The sequence below is a fragment of the Astatotilapia calliptera genome, chromosome 15 (genome assembly GCF_900246225.1).
Source record: "Astatotilapia calliptera chromosome 15, fAstCal1.2, whole genome shotgun sequence".
In the NCBI taxonomy this organism is placed as follows: Eukaryota; Metazoa; Chordata; class Actinopteri; order Cichliformes; family Cichlidae; genus Astatotilapia; species Astatotilapia calliptera.
The window spans coordinates 5,897,585-5,911,895 of NC_039316.1; the positions used below are offsets into that span (position 1 = coordinate 5,897,585).

General features: G+C 40.2%; 2 protein-coding genes across 5 annotated transcripts in view; both read right to left on the minus strand.

The window, feature by feature from the left end:
* Positions 1–1,539: 1,539 nt before the first annotated feature.
* On the minus strand, positions 1,540–5,580 carry LOC113007094 (usherin). Its single transcript, XM_026143492.1, has 6 exons — positions 5,394–5,580; positions 4,586–4,749; positions 4,301–4,405; positions 2,555–2,626; positions 2,296–2,469; positions 1,540–2,033 (listed from the first exon to the last, which is right to left on the minus strand). The coding sequence occupies exons 2-6, from the start codon at positions 4,640–4,642 to the stop codon at positions 1,944–1,946; spliced, it is 498 nt and encodes a 165-aa protein (XP_025999277.1). The 5' UTR covers positions 4,643–4,749; positions 5,394–5,580; the 3' UTR covers positions 1,540–1,943.
* Positions 5,581–10,577: 4,997 nt separating this feature from the next.
* LOC113006791 (estrogen-related receptor gamma-like) overlaps positions 10,578–14,311 on the minus strand; it is a 33,454-nt gene continuing 29,720 nt past the window's right edge. For all 4 annotated transcript variants that reach the window (XM_026142973.1, XM_026142970.1, XM_026142971.1 and 1 more), the window contains exons 7-8: positions 12,589–12,858; positions 10,578–12,474 (exon numbers count right to left, since the gene is read on the minus strand). In XM_026142973.1, the coding sequence (XP_025998758.1) occupies positions 12,230–12,474; positions 12,589–12,858 (515 nt within the window). In that variant the 3' untranslated portion in view covers positions 10,578–12,229. The remainder of the gene's footprint in view (positions 12,475–12,588; positions 12,859–14,311) is intronic.

The window sequence follows — 14,311 nt, forward strand, 5'->3', positions numbered from 1 at the left end:
TAATGCATGCAAACGTGCAAGCAGCTCTTTCCAGGGCGACCGGAGCTTTCTCCCAAATGGTGAAAAATGACTGAATAGAGGCTGTTCATTCAGCTTTTTTTTTTTTTTTTTTTTTTTAAACAACTTTTTAACAAACAAGTCAATTATATTTTACAGACCTGTTTCAGTTTAATAGCTGAACATTGTGGATTCATGAAACACCTCCAAACACATTTCTGTACGTTTACTTTTTTTTTTTTTTCCAAGAAAACAAACTTGTCATTTAAATTTCCAAAACAAATACCTTTACAGACCTAAATATGCAAGATGCAAAATGGACTTCCTGCAGACTTCACCAAGCTGTTGCACTTTGCTGACTCAAAGGAAAGACGTCCTCAACGAGAGAGCCGTTAGAATTATACAGTCCAACATAGATTTTGGCAAAAGACCTTGGTTGTTCCCAAATCTGAAGGAAGTAAAAACTTAATGGGAAGATTTAAAAAAGAATACCATGGGTCTACATAAGATGTCAAAGTATGAGGATGAAATATAGAAAACAGGAGTTTATGCATGTGAAAGAATTGCAAGAAATAGTCTAGCACTAAAACATAACAACGGTCGCCTCAAGGTGCTTTTATTGGAATGTAAAGACGCTACAATCAAATGACACCCAATGAGCAAGCACTTGGCGACAGTGGGAAGGAAAAAGCACACAAAACACAACGGAAATGGGGGGGGGGGAGAAAGAAAAGAAAACAGAAATAGGAGGGGGGGAAAAACAGATTTCCAAAAGCACAAGGGAAGTGTTTCTGGGGAGACAATAACCCGACGGACCAGTTGCAGGAACCAAAATATGCAATAAGAATCGCGCTGGGAGACACTTAAAAGAAGTAGAGGATCTATCGGTTTTGTGAAGAAAGAAAAGATGAGAGGTCAGAGTGTTAGCCTAACTATTAGCCTAAAAATCCGTCATCAGTATTATATGAATCATGATAAAACACACCTACAATGTTTTGGGTTCCTGCAACTGGTCCGTCCTTTTATAGCCTCCCCAGAAACACTTCTCTTGTGCTTTTGGAAATCTGTTTTTTCCTATTTCTGTTTTCGTTTTTCCTATTTCCATTGTGCTTTGTGTGCTTTTGCAGCGTTTTTCTTATTGCTGGTGTTCCAGTCCGTTTGGCCTCTCAGGGCCACATTAAAAAAAAACTCCCTTTTAACAGAAAGAAATCTCCCACAGAACCAGCCAGGGGCAGCCATCAGCCATGACCAGTTTGGAGGTCAGGGGAGGGAGGCACAACAAAAGACTCGCCCTGGGAGAGAGCCAGAGATTAATAATAACTAAGAATTAATGAACCTAGGAAGGAAAAACCTTCTTATAGTGTAATGCTTCTCTTAATGATTCCAGATATTTTTTCCTTTACTTCATCTTTGGAAGTGTTAAAGTTAATTAAAAAAAAACTGAGATATGTTTATGATATATAAATATGGGAAAAACTGACATAAAAAGTTGAATGAACATGCCAAGGTTTAAATAAGAGATTTTTTTAACAGAGCATCCAAATACAGCATGACTTCAAAGGGTTTACAGCGGAAAATGGCAGGAAAGCTTAACAAACGTACGTGTCTGTATCTTTGATTTTTTCTCTCTTTAATTCTGTGTGTCCAGTGGTGATGTCAGACGTGTCCTAGTTTTCCTTCCACACAAGCAGCTGCTTCCACCTTCCACTCTGTAATGTTTGAATGTCAGAACAGTTCCCTTCTCCTTCCTTCACAGAGTTATTCCTCTGTTCTTGTCACGAATCCCATTGGGCTCCTCTTACTCCCCCCCCCCTCTTTACTGCAGTGGTGGCTCATCTTGAGAGAACTGTTAGCCAGCTGCTATGACGCTTTAGCTGAACATGAAAAAGGGTGGATTTAAGCATTTTAAGAGTCTTGTTCAGGATGTTGCCGGCCCTGCCGCCAGGTCACAGGTTAGTGTCGGTGAACATGGTGTGCTCCTTCCTCACTGTGCTGAAACCTTTGATTGTATCAACAAATTCTTCATCATCCATAAACTGTAGAAGAAGAAGAATGGAGATTATTAAAGGAAATAGTCATATTTCCAGTGATATGTTTTTTTCTTATTAAGCAAGTCTGTCTCTCCTGTGAGTGTTTAAATACCTACAGTTCTGTGGACAAATGTAAAGAATGTGCAGAGTGAGAAGGTCATAGGTTAGCAGTATATAGCATACTACATTCCTCTGCTGTGACTGTAGCAAAAGGCCTTTAGTGCTTCCAGTTTAAACAGGCACAGCATACGTTTTTGGGATCTCTCACCATCCCACTGTCATGGCCTGAAATGTTGGGATCCCACACGTCATCGTCTCCAGTGAGTGACTTCCCATCCATCACCTGGCTGACGCTGCGCCTCAGGGAGTTCACACTGAGGATGCCCAACTCACCCTGTGGAGGATCCTCATCTCCAGGCTCACATTTAGCTTCCAGCACTTCCTGGTAAGACAGAAAAAGTTCTAAGTATCACTTGCATATAGAATAAAAATGTATTCGTATATGTAGATTAGACATTTGCTTTTACCTCCATCTTCATGGTGAAGGCCTTGAGCGTTACACTGTTAGAGAAGCCTGTTGTGTCAGGCACAGTATCAAACTGGGGGAAATGAATGAGAGAATTTTTCAGTTGAGAGTAATGTAATAAATGTATTTTATGGGCTACAAATACTAGCAATCCTTTCTTATTTGCTAAATAGTCTCCTTCTTAATACATTGTAACTTATAACACAGTAACCTCTTTAATAAATTGGTAATAATAAAGTTAAGCAGAGAAACTACTAAGAATAAATACTAAGGAAACACTCAAATGTTACCCATCAACTAAATTTGAGTGGTGTATGCTGGTAATAACTCAGACAGCATGGCATACGTCCTTGGAAAATATAGTAGTATTGATTGCCCATCAGTTCTATTCAAAGTTTATGCTGGCAATAGCCCACATTTTATTATCTAAGAAATGTATATAAATCCACATCTGTATTTAAATATAATATTCACTTTTCATCACACTTAAAATGATCTTATACCGTATGTATGTTTTTACATACATATGTATTCCACCCCCATGCTTCACAGTAGGTATGGTGTTTTTGGGATGCAACTCAGTATTCTTCTTCCTCCAAACACGACCAGTTGAGTTTATACCAAAAAGTTCTACTTTGGTTTCATCTGACCACATGACATTCTCCCAATCCTCTGCTGTATCATCCATGTGCTGTCTGGCAAACTTCAGACGGGCCTGGACATGCACTGGCTTCAGCAGCGGAACACGTCTGGCACTGCGGGATTTGATTCCCTGCCGTTGTAGTGTGTTACTGATGGTGACCTTTGTTACTTTGGTCCCAGCTCTCTGCAGGTCATTCACCAGGTCCCCCCGTGTGGTTCTGGGATCTTTGCTCACCGTTCTCATGATCATTTTGACCCCACGGGATGAGATCTTGCGTGGAGCCCCAGATCGAGGGAGATTATCAGTGGTCTTGTATGTCTTCCATTTTCTGATGATTGCTCCCACAGTTGATTTTTTCACACCAAGCTGCTTGCCTATTGTAGATTCACTCTTCCCAGTCTGGTGCAGGTCTACAATACTTTTCCTGTTGGGTTTTTATCATTTTTATCATTAATTTTTTTATCGTTTTTATCGTTAACTCAGTTTCCCTGGGTCTTTTCCCATGTGTTATCATTAAATCTTCCTTTTTTTTTTTGGTACTGGTAGTGGTTTTATTTTGTTGTATTTATCCGCGACACCTTAAAGGCCGGAAAATATTGTCGGACATAAACTGGTTCATGGCCCAAAAAGGCTGGGCACCGCTGGTATAGAGAATAAACAATGTAATATACTATAGTATAACATAGCATACTATAGTACAAAACGTATGGTATAGTGTAATATAGTATAGAAACTAAACAATATAGAATAGAATAGAATAGAATAGAATTCAACTTTATTGTCATTGCACATGCACAGGTACAGGGCAACGAAATGCATATCATATACTATAGCATAAAATATATAGTATATCACACTATAGTGTAGTATAGTAGTTTATACAGTTGTACTGGCAAAAAGTCTAATCAGGAAAAGTCATGAGTGTCATTCATAATATAAATATTAGGTGCCTTGGTGACCCCTGGTGAATAAGTCAAACACAGCTAGCTAGCTGCAGTCAGTAACCAGTGGTTACTGAGACACGTACAGTTTCACTTACAATTTGTAAGTGAAATGTTGAATAAGCGATAAGACAAAAAGAAACTAGAGTAGATCTCCCCTCACCAACATAGAGTTGCTGGGTGGGTAGATAGCCATGGGACTCCTCTTCTGCATGGGCAGGGCCACCAATGGAGGTCTCTCTCTGCTGAATGGGGGTTTGTTCAGGGCCTAGGCCATGATGAAGAGCGGGAATGGAAAGTTTGGTTTAAGCTGCTTTCTAATGGTTGCAATGATTGCCCCAGTTGTCTATCGTGCAGTTTATGCACGTTTTTATTAATAATGGAAAGAGCAATTAGTAAAATCAGTCTGCCACCATTCACACACAGTAACACAGATGCTGTATCTTACCTTATGAAGCACAACAGCTAGCACGATGGCGAGCAGCAGTAGGGCAATGCCTGCCATCACTACAATGAACCACAGTTCCCGGACAACTTGCCTCTCCTCTTGGCCTCCCTCTGCCCTCTCACCTCCTCCTCCTCCTCCTACAAGAGGAGTGGGGCTTGGTGAATCTGGAATGATAAATCAGTAAATACCATAAAGGCACTATGTATTATGGTAATTTTGCACAAAGCTATTCTGTCTTCATTAGTCTTTATAGTCTCTTTTTTTATTTTGCAGATATCATCTGAATATACAAGCAAGAGTGATGATAAAATGAAAGATTCACAGATAAAGTAAAAGCGTAGTATGCACAGTTATGACTTGTAGGGTCATACAAGTCTATCATGTAGGGTTTAGATTGCATGTCACAAATCAACACTTAGAGAAAGAAAGATGATCAGATGCTTGCCGAGGAAGAGATAACACTGTAACTGGAGACACTCCGGCTTGCTTGGCCTAGTTTCTAACCTTCGGAGTAAGCAGCAAAGACCACACTTTCATTCCATTTATACTTTAACAGAGACCATGACTGGCAGTGGATATTGGTGGATTAAAGAGCATATACTGCAGGTAGGCCCCTGAAGGCAAAAAGATGCTGTATAACGAGCATAACATGTGCAATATTTCATGCAGTTTTCCAGCATGTTCCAACATTCAGTACCAGCCTATTTCTGCCCAAGATGTTGCAGACACTCACTGCAAACTGACAGCAGGTGAAAAATGATGAAGGGGTCGGTGGAAAAAGTTGCTGTGTGGGAGAAGTGGGACTCACCGGTGCTGATGTCCGTTGTTCGGCCTGTGGTGGGGGGTGCTGACAGCCCCTCGCTGTGTGACACATCGATCAGAAGGGCAAAGACCTGCCAGGCGTTTAGGATCACCACTGTCCACCCATCACTATTTTACATCTGATACTTTTATTTGCTGACTGGCTTCCCTTCAGGACTCAACACTCAATTGAGTCCAGCCATGTCTTGTTACAAATTAATCCCAGACAGCAGGAGGAAGACAAAACGCCTAGTATCATAGCTCAAGAAGCCTTGAAAAAAGCTGCATTTGAGTCCTTCTCCACCTCCGATCAACCCCCCAGCGGTGCCATGGTAACAGCCAGGTGTCTGGTTTCAGCTCACCTGAAGAGGCATGTTAGCATATCACCTCTCTGATCCTCCAGTGTACTGCTAGTGTGAGTCATTTCTTATACAGCCTGTCTGTAAGTATGGACACTCATATCAACTGATGGCAGATGAAATAGTTATACAAGCTAAGCTAAGCTACACTAAAAGCTAATAGTTGCACTTTGAAAATATATCTTTGTAATAAGAAACAAACACCAGACAAGCTCCAACAGAAGAGCTAGTATTCAAATGTGGAGGATGAACACAATAAATATAGTGTAAGACACAAGAATGTCTATATTCCAAATATGTAATCTGCTCCAGTTGTTTGTCTTTCTGCATGTTTGTTAGCAGTTTGGCATCCACAGTTTTCAACCTATCAAGTTCAAATTTTGTGAGATGGTAGATACCAGCAACAGCTCCAACCAAATTACTTTAGGTGAAAGATCAACATCACATCCAAATTGGTGGGAAAATCAGTAAAAACTTTTTATTGCCTACAATTTTTTTATGGATTTTCTTTAAATTTCAAAACAACATACTAGGTCATGGGGAACATGGGTGCCTAGGTTGGCTAAGCATTTAAGCGTGACCTTAGCGTCCTGTATATCATATGAAAGGCCACAGAGAGAGCTGTACAACACTTTTAATTTTCTCAATATGATGCACTAAGACATCACAATGACAATAAAAAACAGGCTGACATATTGATATTGCAATAAAAATATCAAAGTTTTACTGTAGGCCCTGCCCTTTGGGGGAGCTGTGCTCTTAAAAAATACCTTTTTATTTTATCTGTGCTTCAAAAAAGGAACCAGTATGAGTTTAACTTGGTTATTTGTGTGCATCAAGAGGAAACTGTACATAATATTTGCTCAGTTTATTTTCAAGTGAAATCGGTCATCTTACGTTTGGAGTTTCTCTTTAAATTTTGGGTGGAAAACTCACTTTTTCTTTATTGCTAAATAATAGTGACTAAAAAGAAACCCATCTAAAGATAAAGCTGTAATGTGGTAACTTCTGTTTTTATCGTATGCCCTTTACGCCACTAATTCTACTTTGATTACTCAAAAGGAAGCAGCTTTTGTCAGTGACTGATTTAAAGGATAACACACTGTCTGGCTCATAAGGGGCCTTTGGCCAGCATGAGTTTCAGTTACACTGTTTAACTGAATTTTATGCATCATCATGTTATTGCTGGCGCAGTTGAAAGACATGTACGTAAGGTTAACTGCTGATTTTAAATGGGCTGTAGGCATGAATGTGTTAGTCCTGCAACAGATTCGCGACCTGTCCAGCCCAACTGCATCCCTGGACCGGATATGTGGAAGAGTATGGGTGAATGGATATACTTATAACCATTTTGGGGGGGAAGCTAAAATATTTTTTTGTAAAGAAAAAACTTTGTAATATGAGCTCCAAATATTTCTGAGAATAACGTGAACTTACTGACCTGTGCAATATCCTGTATGACCACACGATGGCACTAGGCAGCTACTGCTGGCTTTGCCCTTTCCTGAGTGAACCTACCTCACACCCAGTCATAGTTTTTTATTGCACTGCAGTGAGATTTGGAACAGCTGCATATCCCGTCACATGTATGCTCATTATTTAAAAATAATAATAATAATAATGATATTAAAGATCAACTAAACCCTTCGATTTGTGTGCTGGAGAAACTGGTGCACAAAGTCTTAAAGTGACCTTCAACTTTTCAGGTGTTCAGCCTGCTTTGGTGGAGGTGATGGGGTGATTGACAGTAAAGAGCTACAGCAATAACTTTACTAACAGTTTTCCAGAGGATTGCATGAAATCTTTTATTTTCTATTTTCTTCTTCCTCCTCTTAAATTCTACATGGAAAATGGTCCCCTGTTGTATCCTGGATGTATGCATTGATGCAGGTATCAGTGTCATCTGTTTTCCTACCTACTTGTTAAAGTCCTCAGAATGATCTGTACACAGTCTGCCACAACTACCATCTGCTTTCACTTCATCTACTAAAGAAGGGAAATTTCTCACCTGCTCACCTTTAACATGTCGAGATAGATGATGATTATGTGACAGCGCAGGAAGGAACTCGTCACCGTCCAGTGACCAATCAGTTAGATAAAATCAGTGCGTTAATTATCTTTTTCTTACACTAAGAGCATTTGAAGAAAAACTTGCCACCACTTTTCCCAGTGTGTATCAGGTGTATCATGAAATCTTTGTTTTACGTCAGTTTTACCATTTATCTAGGAAAAAGTTCCAACATCCATTAAAAAATACAGCTCTTTCAATGACCTTTGGATAATTCTGTCATTTTGTTACGAGGACACGGAAGCTCATTTTGTCTTTAGCTCGTTGTTAAGAAAGTGTGATAATTACTCTCCAGGAATATTTTTCTTTCTTAAGGACAATAATGCCTTAAAAATGATGCCTCCCTGCGGCCATTACAGAGCAACTATTAAGAGAAGCCCTTGCAGGGTTAGTTGAGTGTAAGACATTGCCTGTAATCCAGCAATGAGGGACTTGGAATAATTACTCATTATTTACTGCTGTCTTTGTATCCGAAGCCATTGGGCCCCGGTCGTAGACACCGTAGCTCTGTATCAGAGGGACCCTCTGCATTAACTCGCAGCTCATTTGATTTATTTTTACAGCGGAGCTCTCTTTCGCCTAATACCCTAATCAGCATTCATACCTTGCTGTGATGATTCGGGACAATGCTTTTTTATTGAGGAAGTGATCTCACCCTTGAGTGCCAGAATCAGCCTTTTTTTACAGCCCATCTCCTTAGAGCCTCATCCATCACCAGCACGTCTTGGCGACACGGCCACTAGACACATACTAACTCATTTAAGAAGAGGGACATACAGGGATATATCACTCAAGATCACTAACTCACTTACTGACGGCTGATGGTGTGAAAAATCTCCAGCTTGTTGCAAATCCCTCTGTGCGCACTGTGAGTTTTAACCCCAGATAAATGAGGAGATTATTTGGCTTCTGCTGACAGACAGGGAGGGGTAAAGGACAAATGGCTTCACTTGGATTCTGATTTGTCTTTCTCACAATTCATCCATCTTTATTCCTCAGGTTTAGCGTTGCCTCCTCCTCGCTCGTTTCCTCGTCGCCTCTCCTTCTTATCTTGTTACTGGAATTCTGATGTAATATTTGCACTCACTGGACACTTTGTTAGGTACAACTTCTTGGTATCTGGTTGGACTTTCTCACTTTCAGTTCCTCGAGGCACAGATTCATCAAGTTACTGGAAACCTGTCAGAGATTTTGGTCATTATTGACATGATAGCAACGCACAGCTGCTGCAGATTTGTCAGCAGCTCCATGATGTGAATTTACCTCTATACCACATCCCAAAGTTGCTCAACTGGATTGAGATTGGGTGACTAATCTTTGTGACATGACTTATCCTCCTGGAAGCAATTCAGTTCAACGAAACAGCACCAAACAACAACACTAAACAACTGTTGCATCAAGGTGCTTTATATTGTAAAGTAAAACCCCCACAATAGTACAGAGAAAACCAAGAAAACCCAAACAATCAGATGACCTTCTACGGGTGAGTGCTTTGGTGACAGTGAGAAGGAAAAACTCCCTTTTAAAAGGAAGAAACCTCAGGCAGAACCAAGCTCAGGGACGAGCGGACAGCCATCTGTTGAGACTGGTTGGGGTGAGGGGAGACAGACAGAGACAAAGACATGCAAAACATTCATCTAAAGATGTGCACGCTGTGGTCATAAAGAATTGGACATGATCAAGAACAATACTCAGGTTAGATGTGGCATTTAAATGATTCTCAAAGGGCCCCAAAGTGTTCCAAGAAAATATTCCCCACACCATTACACCACCTGAAATTGTGATAAACAGTAGGATAGATCCATGGTGTCCTGTTGTTAACGCCAAATTCTCATTCAACGATCCAAATGTCACAACAGAAACTTAGATTCATCAGATCAGGCAAACATTTTCTGCTATTCTGTGAGCCAGTGTGACTTGGAGCACCTGTTGTAGGCTTCTGCCACTGTAGCCTATTTACTTCATGAATTGAGAGATGCTCTTCTGCCTACTTTGGTTGTAACAGCTGGTTATTTTAGTTACTGCTACCCTCCTATCAACTCAAAGGAGTCTGGATATTCTCCTCTCACCTCAATAAGACATTTTCTCACAGAGAACTGCCACTCACTGGACATTTTCTCAACCCAAATTCACTTAAATCACCTTTCTTCCACTTCCGGGTGCTGGTTTGAACTTCAGCAGATTGCCTTGCCCAAGTCTGCATGCCTAAATCCATTGACTTGACTAGATATTTGTGTTAACAGGCTGTAGAACATCTGTGTCTAAATAAGTGGCCAGTGAGTGTATATGAATTGTGCAGCTGTGGATTTGGCCATCACACACCTAATAGACATACTTTGCAAGGTGAATATAATAGACTACACTGTAAATCTAGCCCAACCTTATTTTTCCTGCTGTATTAAATGCTAAATAATGGAAAGTGAAACAGTGTTACAAAAAAATAATAATAATGAGTTTGTTTTGTAAGGATCACAGTATGATGAAGTGAGTCAAATGCCTCTACTTCTATGAGTCTCAACAGGCAGCTGATGACCAGCACTCTCTGGGGCCACTGTTAGACTTCATTACATTATGGCTGTTAATTATAAATCTCCTTCCAACTGGGCTCAGATGGCCTAAATGTGCCATAATGGGCCCAGCTTGAAAATGACAGTCCATTGTCAGACTGCACGGAATAGACCGCACCCACTTACCAGCTCTTAATGAATTTGTTTCAAACCCCTCTTCGCTTTATCGAGGAAGAAGGGGACACATGGATAATATGAGCTTTTGCATTAAGGGGATCATCTTTATTGCCCAAAAAAATCCACCTGAGAATGAAATAGCACAGCACAGCTCATCCAGACAAAGCTTAATTGCATCTTTAGACATTATCTGTTGGCATAAGACGTGATGTATATACAGCAAGTCATATACGACATACATTTAAACCGCCATTCTGCTGCTACATCTGTTTTTCTCATCACAAAAAAAGCACATTATAGTGTCACAGTACCTTGAGTTAAATAAAGAGCAAGACTTGGACATTTTAATTCCGTGTACTGAGGTTCCTTCCCGAGTTTAATCCCTTCATTTAACAGGTGCGGAAAACAAAGACAGAAAAACGACTCTTCACACAAAACACGCTAACAGATTAACAGAGCGCCATCACCAATTTCCTCAGACTTTATGGCTAAAAGGAAAAGTAGTGCACAAATTTGATCCTACACAGACTTCTATCATAGAAAAGACATCGAGCGCCTCCCTAATCCAGATTATACAGTATGGCAGCCATTATTTATTTTTATTTTTGTATTTTTTACATAGTTAAAGTTATATCTATGGGTCTACACAGCTCTACGACATTATGATCTTCAAGTACAGACTCCACGTTTAATCACGCTGTCTTTCATTTTTAATGATATGATGTTGGTATCAGTGCTGTAGCAGAGAAGCTGGTAAAAAATTATCTTACAATGATATCATTTAAAAATCTTAAAAACAAAAATCATTATCCACTGCAATTGCTCATTAATGCCACATTTATTAAAAGAAAAATAACAAAAGAGCAGAGCCACTTTCTAAATAAATATCACTTCAGTTGCATCATGATATACTCTTTCCCTGAAATTTTCTCTAAACTCCAGATATCAGTTGTTGTTGTATTAGGTGCTGATCATTTAATTGCTTCACTTTAGTCACTGATGTATGAAAGTAGTAGATATGTATATATATATATATTATAAGATATTTTTGCAATAAACCACAGAGCAGGGATGAAGGTTTATGTGAATGCCTTACAGGCCACATCATATTACTGTGGATATTTGCTGGTATTATTCAATAATATGAGTCTCTACTCTTTGGCAAGACTTACTCTAGTACCTCCTAGGACATGTATACCTTTTCTATACAAAAAGGACAAACAAAACCCAAGTCATAGTAGGTTTTCTAAATGCACTAGAATGCATATTTTACAGGCTTCGAGATGAATAAAGTAATCCACAAGGATTTTCAAGTATCATGTGGTCATTTGAGAAAAGAAGCTCTAAGTTTGGCATGTAACCGTAGATATCTCTAGAAGGCGACTCTTCTGCTTTTAACGCCACCTGTCCATTTGTCTTCATCCTTTGAAGCGGGTCAGCACTCTTAGTTCGGTGTCACAAACGGCAAAGACGACAACGGCCTTGTCACTAAGACACAGCTTGCCGGTTTTACAGCTTTCTTTTCCGCTTTAATTTAATATTTCATTGGTGGAAGGAAGGGTGTGGCTTCAAAAAAAACGTTCCTGCCACTTGCAAATTTGAGACTTTACTGTCAAATGCGAACTGATGTGGACAAAAAAACATGGCGTGAAACCCCACGATTACCCGTTATCCTTTACTTCCTCACATGCTAACCCCTGCAGGACGAAGCGAATGGCTGTCTGCGTTCAGGTCAGGCTTTAGCCTCTAGAAGTTCGAGGAAGAGTTTGTGCATAGGCACACGACCGTCCTGCTTGATGCTGCAGAAGTGCTGGATGGCACGAGCAGCTGTCTGACGGAGAAGTGGAAGGGTCATGATCATTTTGCCCGCTCGCCGAGGATCCTCCGGGTGGTGGATGGTCTCGTAGTCCTGCAGGGCTCCGTGAAGGACATCCTGGAGCCTCTGCACTGCCTCTGAGTCCTCAATATGCATCGAGTCTATTAGGAGAGATGAAAGTAAGATCTTAAGCTATGTCAAGAAATTAAAAGGTTTTACTGTAAAAAGAAATGTACAAATTCAGAGGCCAATCTTCATAATAAGAAGCTTCATACCTGAGTTAGCAAGTGCAATAGCTTTGAGTACCACAAACTCCTCCTTCTCTAGCCCCATGGCTTTGTATTTCTTCACCAGCTGCAAGATAGCATTGTTGAGGTCAAGCAGGCCAGCTAGCTTTGACTGCTCCTCATCCATGATGTAATCCTCAGCATACACAAGCTTGTCCTCCAAGGCCAGCGAGCGAAACACCACTCGAAGAATCAAAATCTCCATCCAGCCGCTCTGCAGCAGACTCATCTGGTCCGCCAGAGAGAGCGAAGGGAAGCCTGAAAGGAGAGAGAATAAAGAAAGATTTCCCACATGTCAGCTCACATGTCATGGTTAGTCTTACAAGGCCTGTACAAGACAAGAAACTTTCCTAAGTCTGTGAAAATAACTTCTTTGGATGGAAATAGAGACTTGTGACAGAAAAAACTCAAAAATGAACCTCCTTCATAAACTGAGTGTTGAGCTTGAATGAGGAGGGTATTTAACAGACAGAGAGGGTCTAATGGAAGATGCTATTAGGCTGTGCAATGGGAAGTTCAGTCCTGTCTCTCTACCCTCAACCCCAACTGGTCATAGCAGATGGCTGCCCCTCCCCAAGCCTGGTTCTGCTGGAAGTTTCTTCCTAGAAAAGGGATTTTTCCCTCCTAATGTAAGTGCTTCACCATAGGGCGTCATTTGATTGTTGAGGTTTTCTCTTTATTATTCTTGGGTCTTTACCTCACACTATAAAGCGACTCGAAGTGACTGTTGTTGTGATTTGGCGCTATATAAATAAAACTGAAAATTGAATTGAAGTACAGGATCCAGAATTTTGAAAGTTTAGCCTGATCCATCCTTCCTTTGACCTAGTCCTCAAGTTTTTTGGAAGGGTGGTTACTGGAGTAGTTCACAATTTCCTTTTGTTGCTGACTCAACCTTAAACCACTATTTAAATTTTGACTTTCCACATTGAGTTAAGAGATCTGTCGCATGTTGCACAAACAGATCTTAAATCCCAGCACTAAATACAGAAATTGCAGATCATTGTCTATCCTGAATGTAAAGATCTCGGCTTTAACACAATTTCTCACTTTAATGAAACCAGTTTTATGAAAACGTGACTTGAATCTGATAACACTGACTTGCATCGCTTTGGCTTAGAGGGTAAAGACTGGTTGAAAGTCCAGCTCCACCAGTCCTTGTGTTGAAGAGTGCTTGGGAATAATACTAAACACCAAATTGCTGATGCATCAACAGTGTGAGTGTGTGTCCATATGCTAAACTAAGCCTGTATAGATTAAATCATTTTATGAATGTGTGCATGAAGGTGTAAATGTGGCTTGTATTGTAGAGCTCAAAACACTACATCTATTTAACATAAAGTTCACTGTGTGGTTCTTACTGTCAAAGACAATTCTTTCCTGTGTCCTGTGCTGAGCCTTGACGCACAAAAGGACTTTAATAGGCTACAGTGGGATTAGGCTACTTATGGGAGTTCTTGCAGTGTTTTCAAGTGCGTTCCTATTTCATTAAACTAATTCAATTAATACATAATAAACCACCTGCAATGATAAACACCAAATGCTCTTTCTCACGTCTTTAGAGCTCCATGCCTATTATACATAACTGTACGGTGATGACACATTGTTATATTGTTATTAGACAAAGCTAACGTTTAGCGTTGTCTCTTAGTTATAAAGTCCTTTGCTTGTATACATTCTGGTCTTACTTTCTGTGAAGCTCAGCTTAGCA

Coding starts and splice junctions, on each gene's coding strand:
- LOC113007094 (XM_026143492.1), bottom strand. CDS start 4,642: ATGGCAGGCATTGCCCTACTGCTGCTCGCCATCGTGCTAGCTGTTGTG. Junction 2,627..4,300: donor CACCCAGCAACTCTATGTTG/GTGAGGGGAGAT, acceptor CATTTCCCCCAG/TTTGATACTGTGCCTGACAC. Junction 2,034..2,295: donor CAGGCCATGACAGTGGGATG/GTGAGAGATCCC, acceptor CTTCTTCTACAG/TTTATGGATGATGAAGAATT.